The sequence below is a fragment of the Elaeis guineensis genome, chromosome 1, assembly GCF_000442705.2.
Source record: "Elaeis guineensis isolate ETL-2024a chromosome 1, EG11, whole genome shotgun sequence".
In the NCBI taxonomy this organism is placed as follows: Eukaryota; Viridiplantae; Streptophyta; class Magnoliopsida; order Arecales; family Arecaceae; genus Elaeis; species Elaeis guineensis.
Window position 1 is genome coordinate 178465890 of NC_025993.2, and position 12660 is coordinate 178478549.

Below are 12660 nucleotides of genomic sequence, written 5' to 3' on the forward strand. Positions count from 1 at the left end.
TGCCAACCAAATTGAAGGCATAACATAGACAAACTATAAGCATCCAGAACTGACGAAGATAGAGCTGATGATATGTCAAAGCAAGAAATCATACCGGTGTAATGCCAGCCATTGAAGATATCCATGAATCAAGACTCGATGTCTTAATATCGAATTTCATACCAGTACTATCCTATTATAATATCGATATATAGTTTGGTACGATACAATAATATCAGTATGAGATAATACATCGTATCAATATGATATCAATATAGTATGATATGGTATGATATATATAGTATCTGATGGTATCCAAAACCATGAACAGGAAACATTGAAATGATAAAGTCCAGGAGCAGGAATGTGTTGCTGGCCAGAGAAACCAACGTCCCCTCCTAAGTCGATGGAAGGCTAGATTTTCCTTCTTTCCTTTGTATGTTTTCCTATCGCCACTTCCGAGCATGCTTGGACCTGCGCCAGGCTCAGAAGAGATTATATCCAACGCCCGGTGTACCGGCTCAGCGATTCACTGGGCCAATTTATTTACGCCAGGTGGACTCTCTCGTTCCAAAATCCTGGCCGGTCGCCCTCCAGCCGCCATGGCCTCCGCCGTAGCCGCCGTGCGCCCCTCTCGTCACCCTCCAGCCCGTTGAGGGCGACATCGCCAGCGAGGGATCCAACTCCGCCCCCATCCCCGACGTCCTCAAGGCCTCGATCCGCTCCGACATTGTCCTTTTCGTCCTCAAGGGCCATTAGACCTCTGCGGCGGCGCTGTTGGTGGGTGTCCTCCTCGTCTCCAGTTTCGTCTGCGGCGGCGACCGCTCCCTCCTCTGCTCCGCCACCTACTCCTCCTCCTCCCATTCGGCGGAGCTCACGGCGGCGCTCCTTCACTACGCCACCACAGCGCCGTCCCCGCAGCGCCTCCTGCAACTTCCTTGTCTTCGGCCTCGGCCATGACTCCCTGATGTGGTCGGCCTTCAACGCCGGTGGCACCACCGTCTTCCTCGAACAAGACCCCGCATGGTTCCGATCCGTCACCAAGGACTCCCCGACCCTCCGCGTCCACACCGGCGGTTACTGTACCCGCCCTGTCGACGCCGACGATCTCCTCAAAACCCACCGATCGGAGCCCTACTGCCTCCCGCCACCGCCGGCGCCTCTCAAGAACAACCATCGCTGCCTCCGGCCACGCGGTACGCGGGCGACAAAACCAAAACGGGGCAGCGCTTGGTGTCAACATGGCAAGATACCATTGGCCCGGTGTATGGCTGAGTTAGTACACCGGGTGTAGGAATTGACCCTTTCTCCATCATCTTCCCATCTCCCTCTCTGGACAGTGATTGCTTTCCATCCCCAACCATTTCTTCAAAACCCGCCGAGAGAAAAATAAATAAATAAATAAAAAGCTTAGATCAGCCACGACTTCAATATCTCTGCCAAGTGACATTTAATTCGTGACTCACTTCCACTTCTTCCAGCTTTCTGAGATTCTGAGACGGAGTTGTGGATCGTGATGGCTTATACTCTTCCGAAGGATTCTCTTTACCTTGGATTTGATTGCTCTACCCAGTAAGTTGTTCTTCACCTTCTCCTTTTTTGAATGGAAATTTATTGCGATTCAGTGTTTTAGTCCTTGATTAGGATGATTTCATGCTTATTGTTTTGCTTTTCTTTTTCCCCTGAACTTCTGTGTAATTGCTGGTACTTTTAACGGGATGATTTGTGTACTGAGTCATTGGTTTTTTTCACTTGCACAAGCACAACTGTATATGAGAAGTGATGAATTATGTAGTTTATGGTTCAAAATAATATCTGTCAAGGTTTTAAATCTCATGGGATGGAGGTATCTGATCTCTCCATAGAACTGGTTGCCGTGCTGTCCCATCCCGTCCTAGCAACAATCCCGATCATGCATCCTGGTAGACATACTCCATCTCTCTCCCCTGCTTCTTTCCTTTCTTTCTTTTTTTTTTTTTTTTTTTTTATCTTTCTTTCCTTCCACCTTTCTTTCTTTTTCTTCTCCCTTGCTTTCTTCTTTTAATTTTTCTTCTTCTTTTCCTTCATTTTCCTTTTTTTCATCTTTCCTTCCTTTACTTTTTTCCTCTTTCTTCTCTCACCATGTAAATAAGTTTCGGAGTCCTAAACCGGTTCCATTTTCTCACACGAGCAAGATGAAATGGCCAGGACACCCCCTGTCCCATTGGGACATAAAACCTTGATGCCTATTATGATTTGTTGGGGCTCACTCCGTTGTGTTATGTGTAATAATTGGCGAAAGATAATCACTATTGTAATTATTACAGGTTATTTAATGTCATGGAAGATATTTGCATTGTTTTCTTGAAAAAATAATATTTCTTTTCAAAACTCAAATTATTAAAAAAATTTTCCCTCCAAAAAGTTTGTACCACATGAAGATATAACTTTTTCACACTAATGCTGTTCTTTATCCATATTACCCGTTTCAATGCTGTAAAATAACTGCAAAGTCACACAGGTTAGGGCAAACAATGGCCTTTGTAATGATCCATAATGGTTTCGATGTGGAGACCACTATGACTGACTCATGCCTTTATTGAACCTTGATATCATTTACTTGATTTAGATTTGATTTTCATTTATTGGTTTATGTGGATGATGTTTTAAACAAATTTTCAGTAATAAGACATGGCATTAGAATCAATAGTCTTGACCTAGACCAGCTGATCCCAATTTTTCTTGGATTTGGCACTATAGGTCCTATATCCATAGGTTTTTGTACTCACTGTACTAATATGGCAATGAAATTTCTTGGAATAGCTGCTAGTAGAATTTCAGTAAGAAAAAATTCTTTCAGTTTTAAAGAATATAAGACCCCTTAGGTATGACATGCAAGAGTTACGTCATGTACTTCAGTAATATTAAGTAGGATATTAGTCTATAGTCCCTCTGGTATATTTTGTTGTTTTGAGTATCAAGAATTACTTAGGAGCATTTGGTATTTTCATTTTTTTTGTTTTTTTCTCTACATGTTTATAATAGAAAAGAAACATATTGCTCACTAAGTTCCAGGATTTTGTGCATTTTTAGACTTTCAAGGCACTTAGCTTTTTCTAGGCAGTGTGGCTATCTGTTATTGGTTGTGCATAACTTTTGTGTTTCCCCCACAGAAGAATGTCAGATCCTCTAAAATCAACGTAAAGCATACCTCTTATGTAATTTAAATATACAATCTCTGCCTGCAGGTCTCTAAAGGCAACAGTGCTGGATGCCAGCCTTGTTATTGTTGCTTCAGAATTTGTCCATTTTGATTCTGAATTGCCGCACTACAAAACCAAAGATGGGGTCCACAGGGACCCCTGGGTCAATGGTAGGATTGTTTCTCCTACGTTGATGTGGGTGCAGGCTTTGGACATCTTACTTGAAAAACTGAAAGCAAAAGTGGATTACGGAAAAGTTGCGGCCATTTCAGGGAGTGCACAGCAACATGGCACTGTGTACTGGAAGAAGGGCAGTACAGCCATGTTGGCCTCTTTGGACCCCAGTAAACCTTTGGTAACTCATCTTGGTGATGCTTTCTCTCTAAAGGACTCACCAATATGGATGGATTGTAGCACCACCTCACAGTGCAGGGAAATAGAAAAAGCTGTGGGTGGTGCATTGGAGTTATCAAAACTTACTGGGTCTTGTGCTCATGAGAGATATCCAGGACCTCAGATTCGGAAGATATTTGAAACACAACCAGAAGTTTACAATGACACTGAGAGGATCTCACTTGTTAGTTCCTTCATGGCCTCTCTTCTTATTGGAGGCCATGCTAGCATTGATGAGACGGATGGAGCAGGGATGAACCTGATGGATATTAAACGTCATGTCTGGTCGAATATTGCATTGGAGGTTTGTCTGTTACTACTTCAGCTTAATAGTTTTGGATGGTCATAACTTCCATTTTTGCTTATTCACACATTCTTTGGTAGGCAACAGCACCAGGTTTAAACGAAAAACTTGGGAAATTGGCACCAGCTTATGCAGTTGCTGGTCTGATAGCCCCTTATTTTGTTGAGAGGTGAGTCGTACGCTTGTCGTACTTGTTTTTCTAAGTATGTAATCTGGCACTTTCATTTTTAATAAGATAGAATTCTTGAGAATTGTGATTATTTATTTGTGATTGTTATGTTCATATTTTATTGAAAATATGTTGTCAGTTTCTGTCCAAAATGATTTTTTCCATTATGTTTCTGTTATGATTCAAATTTCAAAGGATGGTGGCACTAAAAATGTCTCAGTAAAGATTGTTGGATTTGATTTCTGCATGACAGAGGCTTGGGAAGTTGGGATATTTTCCCTGATATGCACTTAGAGAATGAAACATGAAAATTTAGCTTGCTTGCAAGTATCAAAGTGTTTGAGAGAATTACCAAATTAAGACAATGTTCAAGAGGACACTATATGTTGGCCCAAGAGTGCCCTGATTTCTTAACATCCAGATCCTTATATTTGGAAGCATTGAATTTTAGAAATTGTCAGTTTACTTATCTCCATTTCACATAGTTTGTTAAGAATATTTGATGATCCATTATTATGATTAACAAGAATCTCTTTGATAAACACTTGAGCTTACCATTGCAGATGTTATTCTGTCAACATTTCTCCATGTGAGGCCATTTACTTTTGTTTAAGGGGATGACCATTCCTCTAGAAAGAATTCGTGCTGACCATGGATGTATTGAATCTTCTCCAAATCATATACCAAAGTTATATTGAATCTTCTCCAAATCATATACCAAAGTTATATTGAATCTTCTCCAAATCATATACCAAAGTTACGATACCCTGATCCTTTGATCTAGCCTAAAGTACTTGCATCCTACACTTAAAAATAGATATTGGTATGACACTGGGGCATGGGTATATAAGAAATTCTTAGGTGTTAAAAGGATCTGAGACTTGGACACACCCGAACCCAGTGCACAAATCCGAGTCCATGTCACACAGTATCAAAGTATCATCATGCTTTGTTTTTAGGATTATAAATTTTTCTTTCTTTCTTTCTTTTTCAAGGGAAGGTGGGAAAAACTGTGGAGCACTCTATCACTGTTCACTAAATTTTACAGCTGCATGAGAGACCCTATTCTCTGTAAAATGATGATACAATACTTAAATCCCCTCTCCTACAGCTTTTTGTTGAAAAAAAATAATCCTTATGCAAGATGGTGAGCAAGAACCAAGTGCTAGTAAAGAAACCTGAGTAATCATTAATAGTGGTTTTGATGAATCTTTCATAAATACTCGAGCAAATAGAGCTAGCTATAGGAAGGCAATGAAATCCTTATCTCTGCTATTTATTTGGAACTTCTTTATTTTGTACTTTGTAGTGGTGGGCAAAGTTCGGTCCTTCAAATTTCTGTCCTAAACATTGATATTTTCTATTTTAATAAATTGGTAGATTTTTGTTACCTCTTTGGTGATTTTGATATTGCACAACTTCTGCATGTAGGTGCTTAGTGTTTTATACGGATACTGAGTCAACTTTGCCTGCCTTCTCAATGATAGCTAAGTTTGTAAGATGTTACATTGTATTATCATCTGAAATTTTGCTTTGATTGTAGATGTTGGTACCCTTCTCTGTAGTATGTGTGATCCTTGTATGTAGTCTGAATATAATAAGACTTAAAGATAGTGAATGATATCTTGCTATTTCTTATTATGTGAGTAACAAGTCTTAATTGCATTAAATCCTTGCAGGTTCCAGTTTAAAGACAGCTGTCTAATTATTCAGTGGTCTGGAGATAACCCTAATAGTTTGGCAGGTTTTTGATAATGTCTTTAATCTATTCTTCAACTCTGTTAACTCTTAACGTTTAATAATTAAAAAAAAAAAAAAACTCTGTTAACTCTTAATCTTGTAAATTACAAATCTGTATGCTACTGAAGTTTGTTGTTCATTGGTATATGTAGGTGAGCTATAAAGAAGTCTTTTCGTGATATCTTTTAGTGACTTCAAAGATCAAATAGACAGCCTTCAATCCACAAGACCACATCGGAGACTAAACGAGATACTAAATGAGATATGCATCTTTGTGTTGAACATTTTCTTCTTGTGAAACTTGAATGATAGGATTTCAATAACTAATTATTTTGTCACTAGGGTGTCAGTTGGTGGGTAATGGCATTTCTTGCAATCCAGCCTTGGAGCAATCCCTAAACATAATAGTGCTTTCTGCTCTCAGCTAATCATGGGATCTAAGCATTTCATAATATGTATACCATATTAAATATTTATTAGTGGTATTTCTTTTAATTAATTGTGAATAAGTCAAGGAAAATTCTTTGGTTAAAGTAGTATATCATTATTGACACCACATGGTTGTCTAATCATGCACAGGTTTGGCTCTCAATACTCCTGGTGATCTTGCAATCAGTCTTGGAACCAGTGATACAGTAAGTTGTGATACCTAAATTTCTTTGATTAAGATTGTTTACATTCTTAATATTGTAAGTAGCAATACAAAGCGATATCTAAATACTGGTGGATATTTTAACTTTTGTGCATACTGTCTGCTCATGGCTGTTTAGGTATTTGGGATAACTACTGAGCCTCAACCTAGCATAGAAGGACATGTTTTCCCTAATCCTGTTGATCCAACTTGTTATATGGTAATGCTGGTCTACAAAAATGGTTCTCTAACTCGAGAAGGTAACTATGATTACTTTTATCGATTCTAATCAAGTCATTTCTGCTAGTGACCTCTAACCAACTCTAGCTTGCAACATGGTAATAGATGTGCGCAATCAGTATGCAGAGCACTCTTGGGATGTTTTCAACAAGTATTTAGAAAAAACACCTCCTCTAAATGGTATATGCTCATATTAAAGCTAAATTCTTTGATATCATCTTTTTTATGTATTCTCCCAGTAGATGGGTTTCTTAAGGCAATGAACCTAGAAACTCTCCTGTATCATGTTCAAAGCTCGCATGAACTGCATTCTGTATTGGGAGGTTTAGAGTATACTGCACAGGGAGAAAGTTCAGCATTTTTATGACTCTGCTAAGTGGTAAGGCATGATTTTTCATGCATGAAACCATTTTTTTGCTTAATTCCTTCTTATTCTTTATAACTTCTCGGTCCTTTCATCATCATAAATATAAAGCATCATATCATCATAAATATAAAGCATCATATTTTCTAATGCTTTATCTTACTATTTTTGGATTTCATATAGTTTTTGGTCAGATATTATCTGTTGGAAGCAAACCCATCATGTCAAACTGCTTTGTGTCTTTGTATTATCTTTTCCATCTATGCATTTATATTATGTTTTTCCATCTATTAATGTGACTTCATGATTATGTTTAAGGTTATTACCATTCATCATTCCTAGAATGCTAGCTTCAGGCTCCTATTCCTTTGAAAAATTTGTTATTTTTTCTTTCATATTTTTTTGCATTATTCTTTTCTTTTATGCAACAGGTGGAAAGTTAGGATTCTTCTACAAAGAGCATGAAATATTGCCTCCCCTGCCAGGTATTTAACAGTTTGTATCCCCTTTCTTTGCATTATTATTATTATTTTAGTGTCTGCATGGTTGTTAAAATGCAATAGCTAAAAGTATTGTTTTCTGACATGCGAATGACTATGGTATTCAGTTGGGTGCCACCGATATGTTCTGGAAAGCTTAAGCTGTGACTCACTAGATGAAATAAAAGAGCATGAGGTGCGGGAGTTTGATCCTCCTTCTGAGGTCTGCATAGCATTAAATCTTGTTAATTGATTCACTAACATTAAACATAAGAGGTGTTAAGGCCTAACAACTACTATCGATTTAGGTGCGTGCCATCATAGAAGGTCAATTTCTGTCAATGCGTGGTCATGCAGAAAGGATTGGTATGCCAACTCCCAAGCGGATAATAGCAACTGGTGGGGCATCATCAAATGCGTGCATACTTAAAGTGATTGCAAATATTTTTGGTTGTCCTATTTATACCGTCCAAAGACCTGGTACGTAGAAGAGCTGATCCTTCTTAAATGTGACGAACTGCAAATTTTGTTCAGATGTAGCATAGTGTTGCTATCGTTGAATGTATTCCTTTAGCCGAGTAAATTGTCATTTACTCTTACTATACTTGTGGCACATATAAATTAATAAGTATTGGACTATTAATAGAAAATGACAAAAGCTGAGATAGTGAGAGATGTATGGCTGAGTGGCATATTTGTGCGTTCAGATCAACCAGTGCTTAAATCCTTTGAGAAGTACCTCACTGTCATACTTGACTCCATATTATGTTGCAACCAATTTACATTACATAAAGAAATACACAACTGCATGCCTCTGACACATGCTCTGATGACAACCGATGCCTAAATCTTTTGAGAAGTACCTGACAGTCATACTTGACTCCATATTATATTGCAACCAATTTACATTACATAAACAAATACACAACTGCATGCCTCTGACACATGCTCTGTTGTTTCCTATTAGATTTGTGGTTCCTATGATACAAGGCTAAAAGTGTGGTGTCAATTCATCTCCAACTACTAAGCTTTAATCATGCTTATGATCCTGATTAACCCTTTGTTAATAGAAGAGATATAAAAGAACATAAAGTGCAAACCAACTTCTATTAGAAAACATCAGTCTATGCATTTTGTAATAGTCACTTTTTATTTGGTAAAAAAGAAAAAATATTGAGATCTTATGCATTTGCGCATCTCATCCTCTGCATGTATATTTTGTCTACAATGCAATATTCTTCCAAATCTTATTGTGCTAAGTTTCACTTTGAGTAACTCTAACAACTTCTACTGCATATTGTTTCTATTTGCTACTATCTATAACAACCACAAGTTTCCTATTGTTATGGGTTTTGTCATTTCTTGAAACCATGTATCATCCGTTAAATAGATGATACCATCAAAATAGTGGATTATCTGGTTCATTATTAAGAATAGAAAATTAGCATTGGATAAAGATTAATATTTCACCTTTTTTCTTTTCTATACATTGCACTGGATTGAGTTTTATTGCATCCACTTAGAGCATGATGGATTATCCTATGATTATAATTTATTTGGCCATAAGTAGTATAAAATAGACTATATTTCCATCAAGGTTTGTTATTTTGCTTTAACATGACTCTAATATGTTTTTCAGTTTTATACTACTATGGATAATTAAATATTATAAGCTGCTTCATTGTCTTAGGAAATTGTAGTTTGTAAGTGGGTCAAAAAGGAAGCATATCTGAAAGAAGATAAGCAAACTGAGCTCTGATACAGAATGCCCTCAGCCACAAGGATGATTATGAACTATCATCAGTTGCTATCCCAAGAGATATTAGTACAAGGTGTGTAAAGCAAGAAACTGTATTTTGAATAAAAAAATTATTAAAAAAAAAGATCAACTTGCTATCAGCATCAACCATAATACCCTAATTCCAGTATTCAAATGTTTTGAAAAATGAGACCCTCTTAAAATATATATATGCTTAATTAAGTTGGGTGAAATTTGTATTACTATATTGGTCTGTTGAAAAAAATTACTTCTATATGTTGTCAAGATAATGGTAAGCAACCGAGTTGATTTCTAAAGCTGCAGTTGGCCTGCCATCTGATTTTGTCATAGAAAATAGTCATACCAAATGCAATACACTTGCATGATCCTATTTTTGCGAGTATTAAACCTTGGCAGGTGAAATCATGACCCATATGTTTGACTAATAGACCTCTTTCTAGACCTTTTAATCCCTCATGTATATAAACATGACTCAAGGATCCCACAGGATGCAACAGTTTTTAGGTTTCTTCATTTTCGTAGGCTAATAATCTTAACAATGACAAACACTGGATCTGGTTAAAAGAAATTCTTATTTTGAGTAGATTTGATTCTTGGAAATTCATGAAATTCAGAAATTGGCACTAGAAATGAAATTCTTATTGCTACTATCTATAACAACCACAATTTTCGTATTGTTATGGGTTTTGTCATTTCTTGAAACCATGTATCATCTGTTAAATAGATGATACCATCAAAATAGTGGATTATCTGGTTCATTATTAAGAATGGAAAATTAGCATTGGATAAAGATTAATATTTCACCTTTTTTTTCTTTTCTATACATTACAGTGGATTGAGTTTTATTGCATCCACTTAGAGCATGATGGATTATCCTATGCCTTTTGCAACAGATTCTGCTTCGCTGGGTGCTGCCTTGAGGGCAGCTCATGGGTGGTTGTGCAATAAAGAAAGTGTTTTCATTCCCATCTCATGCATGTACAAGGACAAGTTAGATAAAACATCGCTCAGTGCAAAACTTGTGATCCCTGCTGGGGACAAAGAGCTTACATCCAAGTACACCTTGCTGATGAAAAAGAGAATGCAAATTGAGAAAGATCTTGTTGATAAGTTTGGGCGCAGTTAGGCCAGCTACTGAAAATTGATGCGCCGCATGTTACAAAGTTACCAGATGATAAAGTTTATTCCAGAATAAAATATCCCCTATTTTAAATGCAGGTACATCTAGCAGACTGATGTGATATCGATTCTCTAATAACATTTGGAAGAAACAAATGCTAATGAGAATATAATTTGTTAACCTATTAGTGTTCTTACTGAGGCAATCTTCTTTGAAGTATTTATGCTAAATGTTCACATTCTGCATTGTTGAAATTGTTTAGGCAGTGTATCTGCTTTATTTTCATGAGCTAGACAACTGGGTGGCCTTCTTTCAGGTTGGACCTATCCCTAATATTTAGGCTAGGGATTTCACAAATAGCACCACCCAAGACTGGATGAAGAAGGCCAATGGTTGATGTTAAGTTGATAGTTGTATCTGAAAAGCATATCAAACTGTGAAATGATAGCTGGGATGAGATCTAAGCTTAGATTTCTCATTATGTACTCAACCAATCGTTAATTTGAGTATGGATTAGATGTTACAGTGGGTAACTGAGAAGATTGATTCCACAAGCACCGCAATCAGTAGTTTCTCAGTGTCTATTCATAATCTTACACTGTTCTTTTTTTGTTTTTTTTTGGGTCAAATGATCAAGTGAAATTGTTATGACACCCACTACAAGCATTTGTAGGAAACTATCATAACCTCATAGCTGAGGGCGATGATATGGTATAAGGGTAGCCATGTGACATTAACTTCAAAGATATCCAACATTGTGTCTCAGATAATAAATTTGGAAAACCACTGGCATTAAATGAATTAAATATGTTGATCGCAGCTGTCACTGACGGAAGAATAGGGGAATCAGAGAACAATTACAAGCACCTTTCATCTATTCAATTGTTCCCTCCAACTCTCACCCTAAGCTTTACACAGTGCCTTAAATAGTATTTATAGTCGGATAATATTCTTTATTCTAAAGAATAAGCATCAATCATAATCTTATCACATGTCTGTACACTTGGCCTTCGCCGCCAGGATAGAATATTTGCACCTTGACAGCTTAATCTAGCTGAGCAACACGCAAGCTCGACTTTTGTTTTGTTTTTTTTTTTTTTTTAATAATAATATATTTATTAAGTCTAAGATTTGAATTGAACAATGCCCTGTAAATATGATATCCAGAATTAAAGAAGCAAGTGGCCACTGGTAAATGTATGAATTGTGAGATGTGAGAGATGTTCTGTTTTATGAAGGAAAATTGTCACCAATATTTAGTACTGTTACAAGAAAACAAAGATGTTCAGTAGCAGAAGTGAAAAACAAGAGCCGGAAATGGGAGTCAACAAGATGTGTTCCTTGTTTTACAGAGGGAACCTAACTACATTATAAGGTAAATGTAGCAAGAAAAGTAGATGTTCTGTAATTAGTGAAAAAAAATGAAGGATAGGAGCACAAAATTATTGCTGCAGCCCTTGGTTATGGAATATATAAAGTACATCATAATCTTATGACCTGCTAGTAGAATTGCTTGCAGGAATATTATAACCGTGTCTGAATAGATGCATGAAAAATTCACTTGATACTTGGTAGTTGCAGCAAAGGTCATTTAATCCTCTGAGAATTTTGGTATATCCGGAGAATTGCCCAATAAGTTTCCCCAGAAGTGCCAATAGTGCAAGGAATAATGGAAAGTGAAAGTCCTTGCAACTATGATCTGAATACATTGAAATAATTCACTTGCTGTCATTATCTTTTTGTGCCACTAGACCAGTACATGGAGTCCAGCTTGATGATAGGAAAAAAAGAAGACAAATGAACACAAGAAGATGGGACCACTGGAGCGGCTATTCTGTTCTGCTATCGCACGATGACAGTGGTAGGTATATCTTATCCCCACAAACCAATGAGAATATGATAGCATTCCCCTCCATGATGTGTCACCACATCAGTAGGCCTAGTGCACATCCTCTTCCACTTGCAGAACTTTGCCTATAAATATTCAACTTCACCAATCCTTCTGAGCTACATTACATTAATCAATTCAGTATCAGATCAATGAAACCACCACAGATGGGTGAGGGCGATTGGGGCATAGAGATGAAGCAGGTTATTGAAGATAAACCAAAGAAGGCTTGTAATTCTGCTTCGATTTCCTCGATAGATCTGATTGAGAAGGCATGTGATCCTCCAAAGTCTAAGAAAACTTATCGGCAGTCAAGCTTCGAAGACCCCATAAGAAGAATGATGTTCTTGGGCCCTTGGAGTCACACATAGAGCTGTAAATAAACACTGCA

At 37.3% G+C, this 12660-nt stretch overlaps 1 protein-coding gene across 5 annotated transcripts; it reads left to right on the forward strand.

Annotated features, from left to right (window-relative positions):
* Positions 1–337: 337 nt before the first annotated feature.
* On the forward strand, positions 338–10561 carry LOC105039831 (xylulose kinase 2). 5 transcript variants are annotated; one of them, XR_830994.3, is made up of 12 exons: positions 338–1551; positions 3207–3858; positions 3939–4027; positions 5707–5771; positions 6347–6402; positions 6538–6658; positions 6744–6818; positions 7434–7487; positions 7610–7704; positions 7790–7961; positions 9172–9313; positions 10155–10327. XR_830994.3 is itself a non-coding variant. In XM_010916120.3 (11 exons), exons 1-11 carry the CDS (start codon positions 1496–1498, stop codon positions 10385–10387), a joined length of 1641 nt encoding a protein of 546 aa, XP_010914422.1. In that variant the 5' UTR covers positions 344–1495; the 3' UTR covers positions 10388–10561. The 5 variants fall into 5 exon arrangements, 4 of the variants coding, with proteins under 4 accessions (XP_073106474.1, XP_010914422.1, XP_010914423.1 ...); XM_010916120.3 differs by lacking the exon at positions 9172–9313 and having other exon boundaries at positions 344–1551; positions 7610–7677; positions 10155–10561; XM_010916119.3 differs by lacking the exon at positions 9172–9313 and having other exon boundaries at positions 349–1551; positions 10155–10561.
* The last annotated feature ends 2099 nt before the right edge of the window (positions 10562–12660 follow it).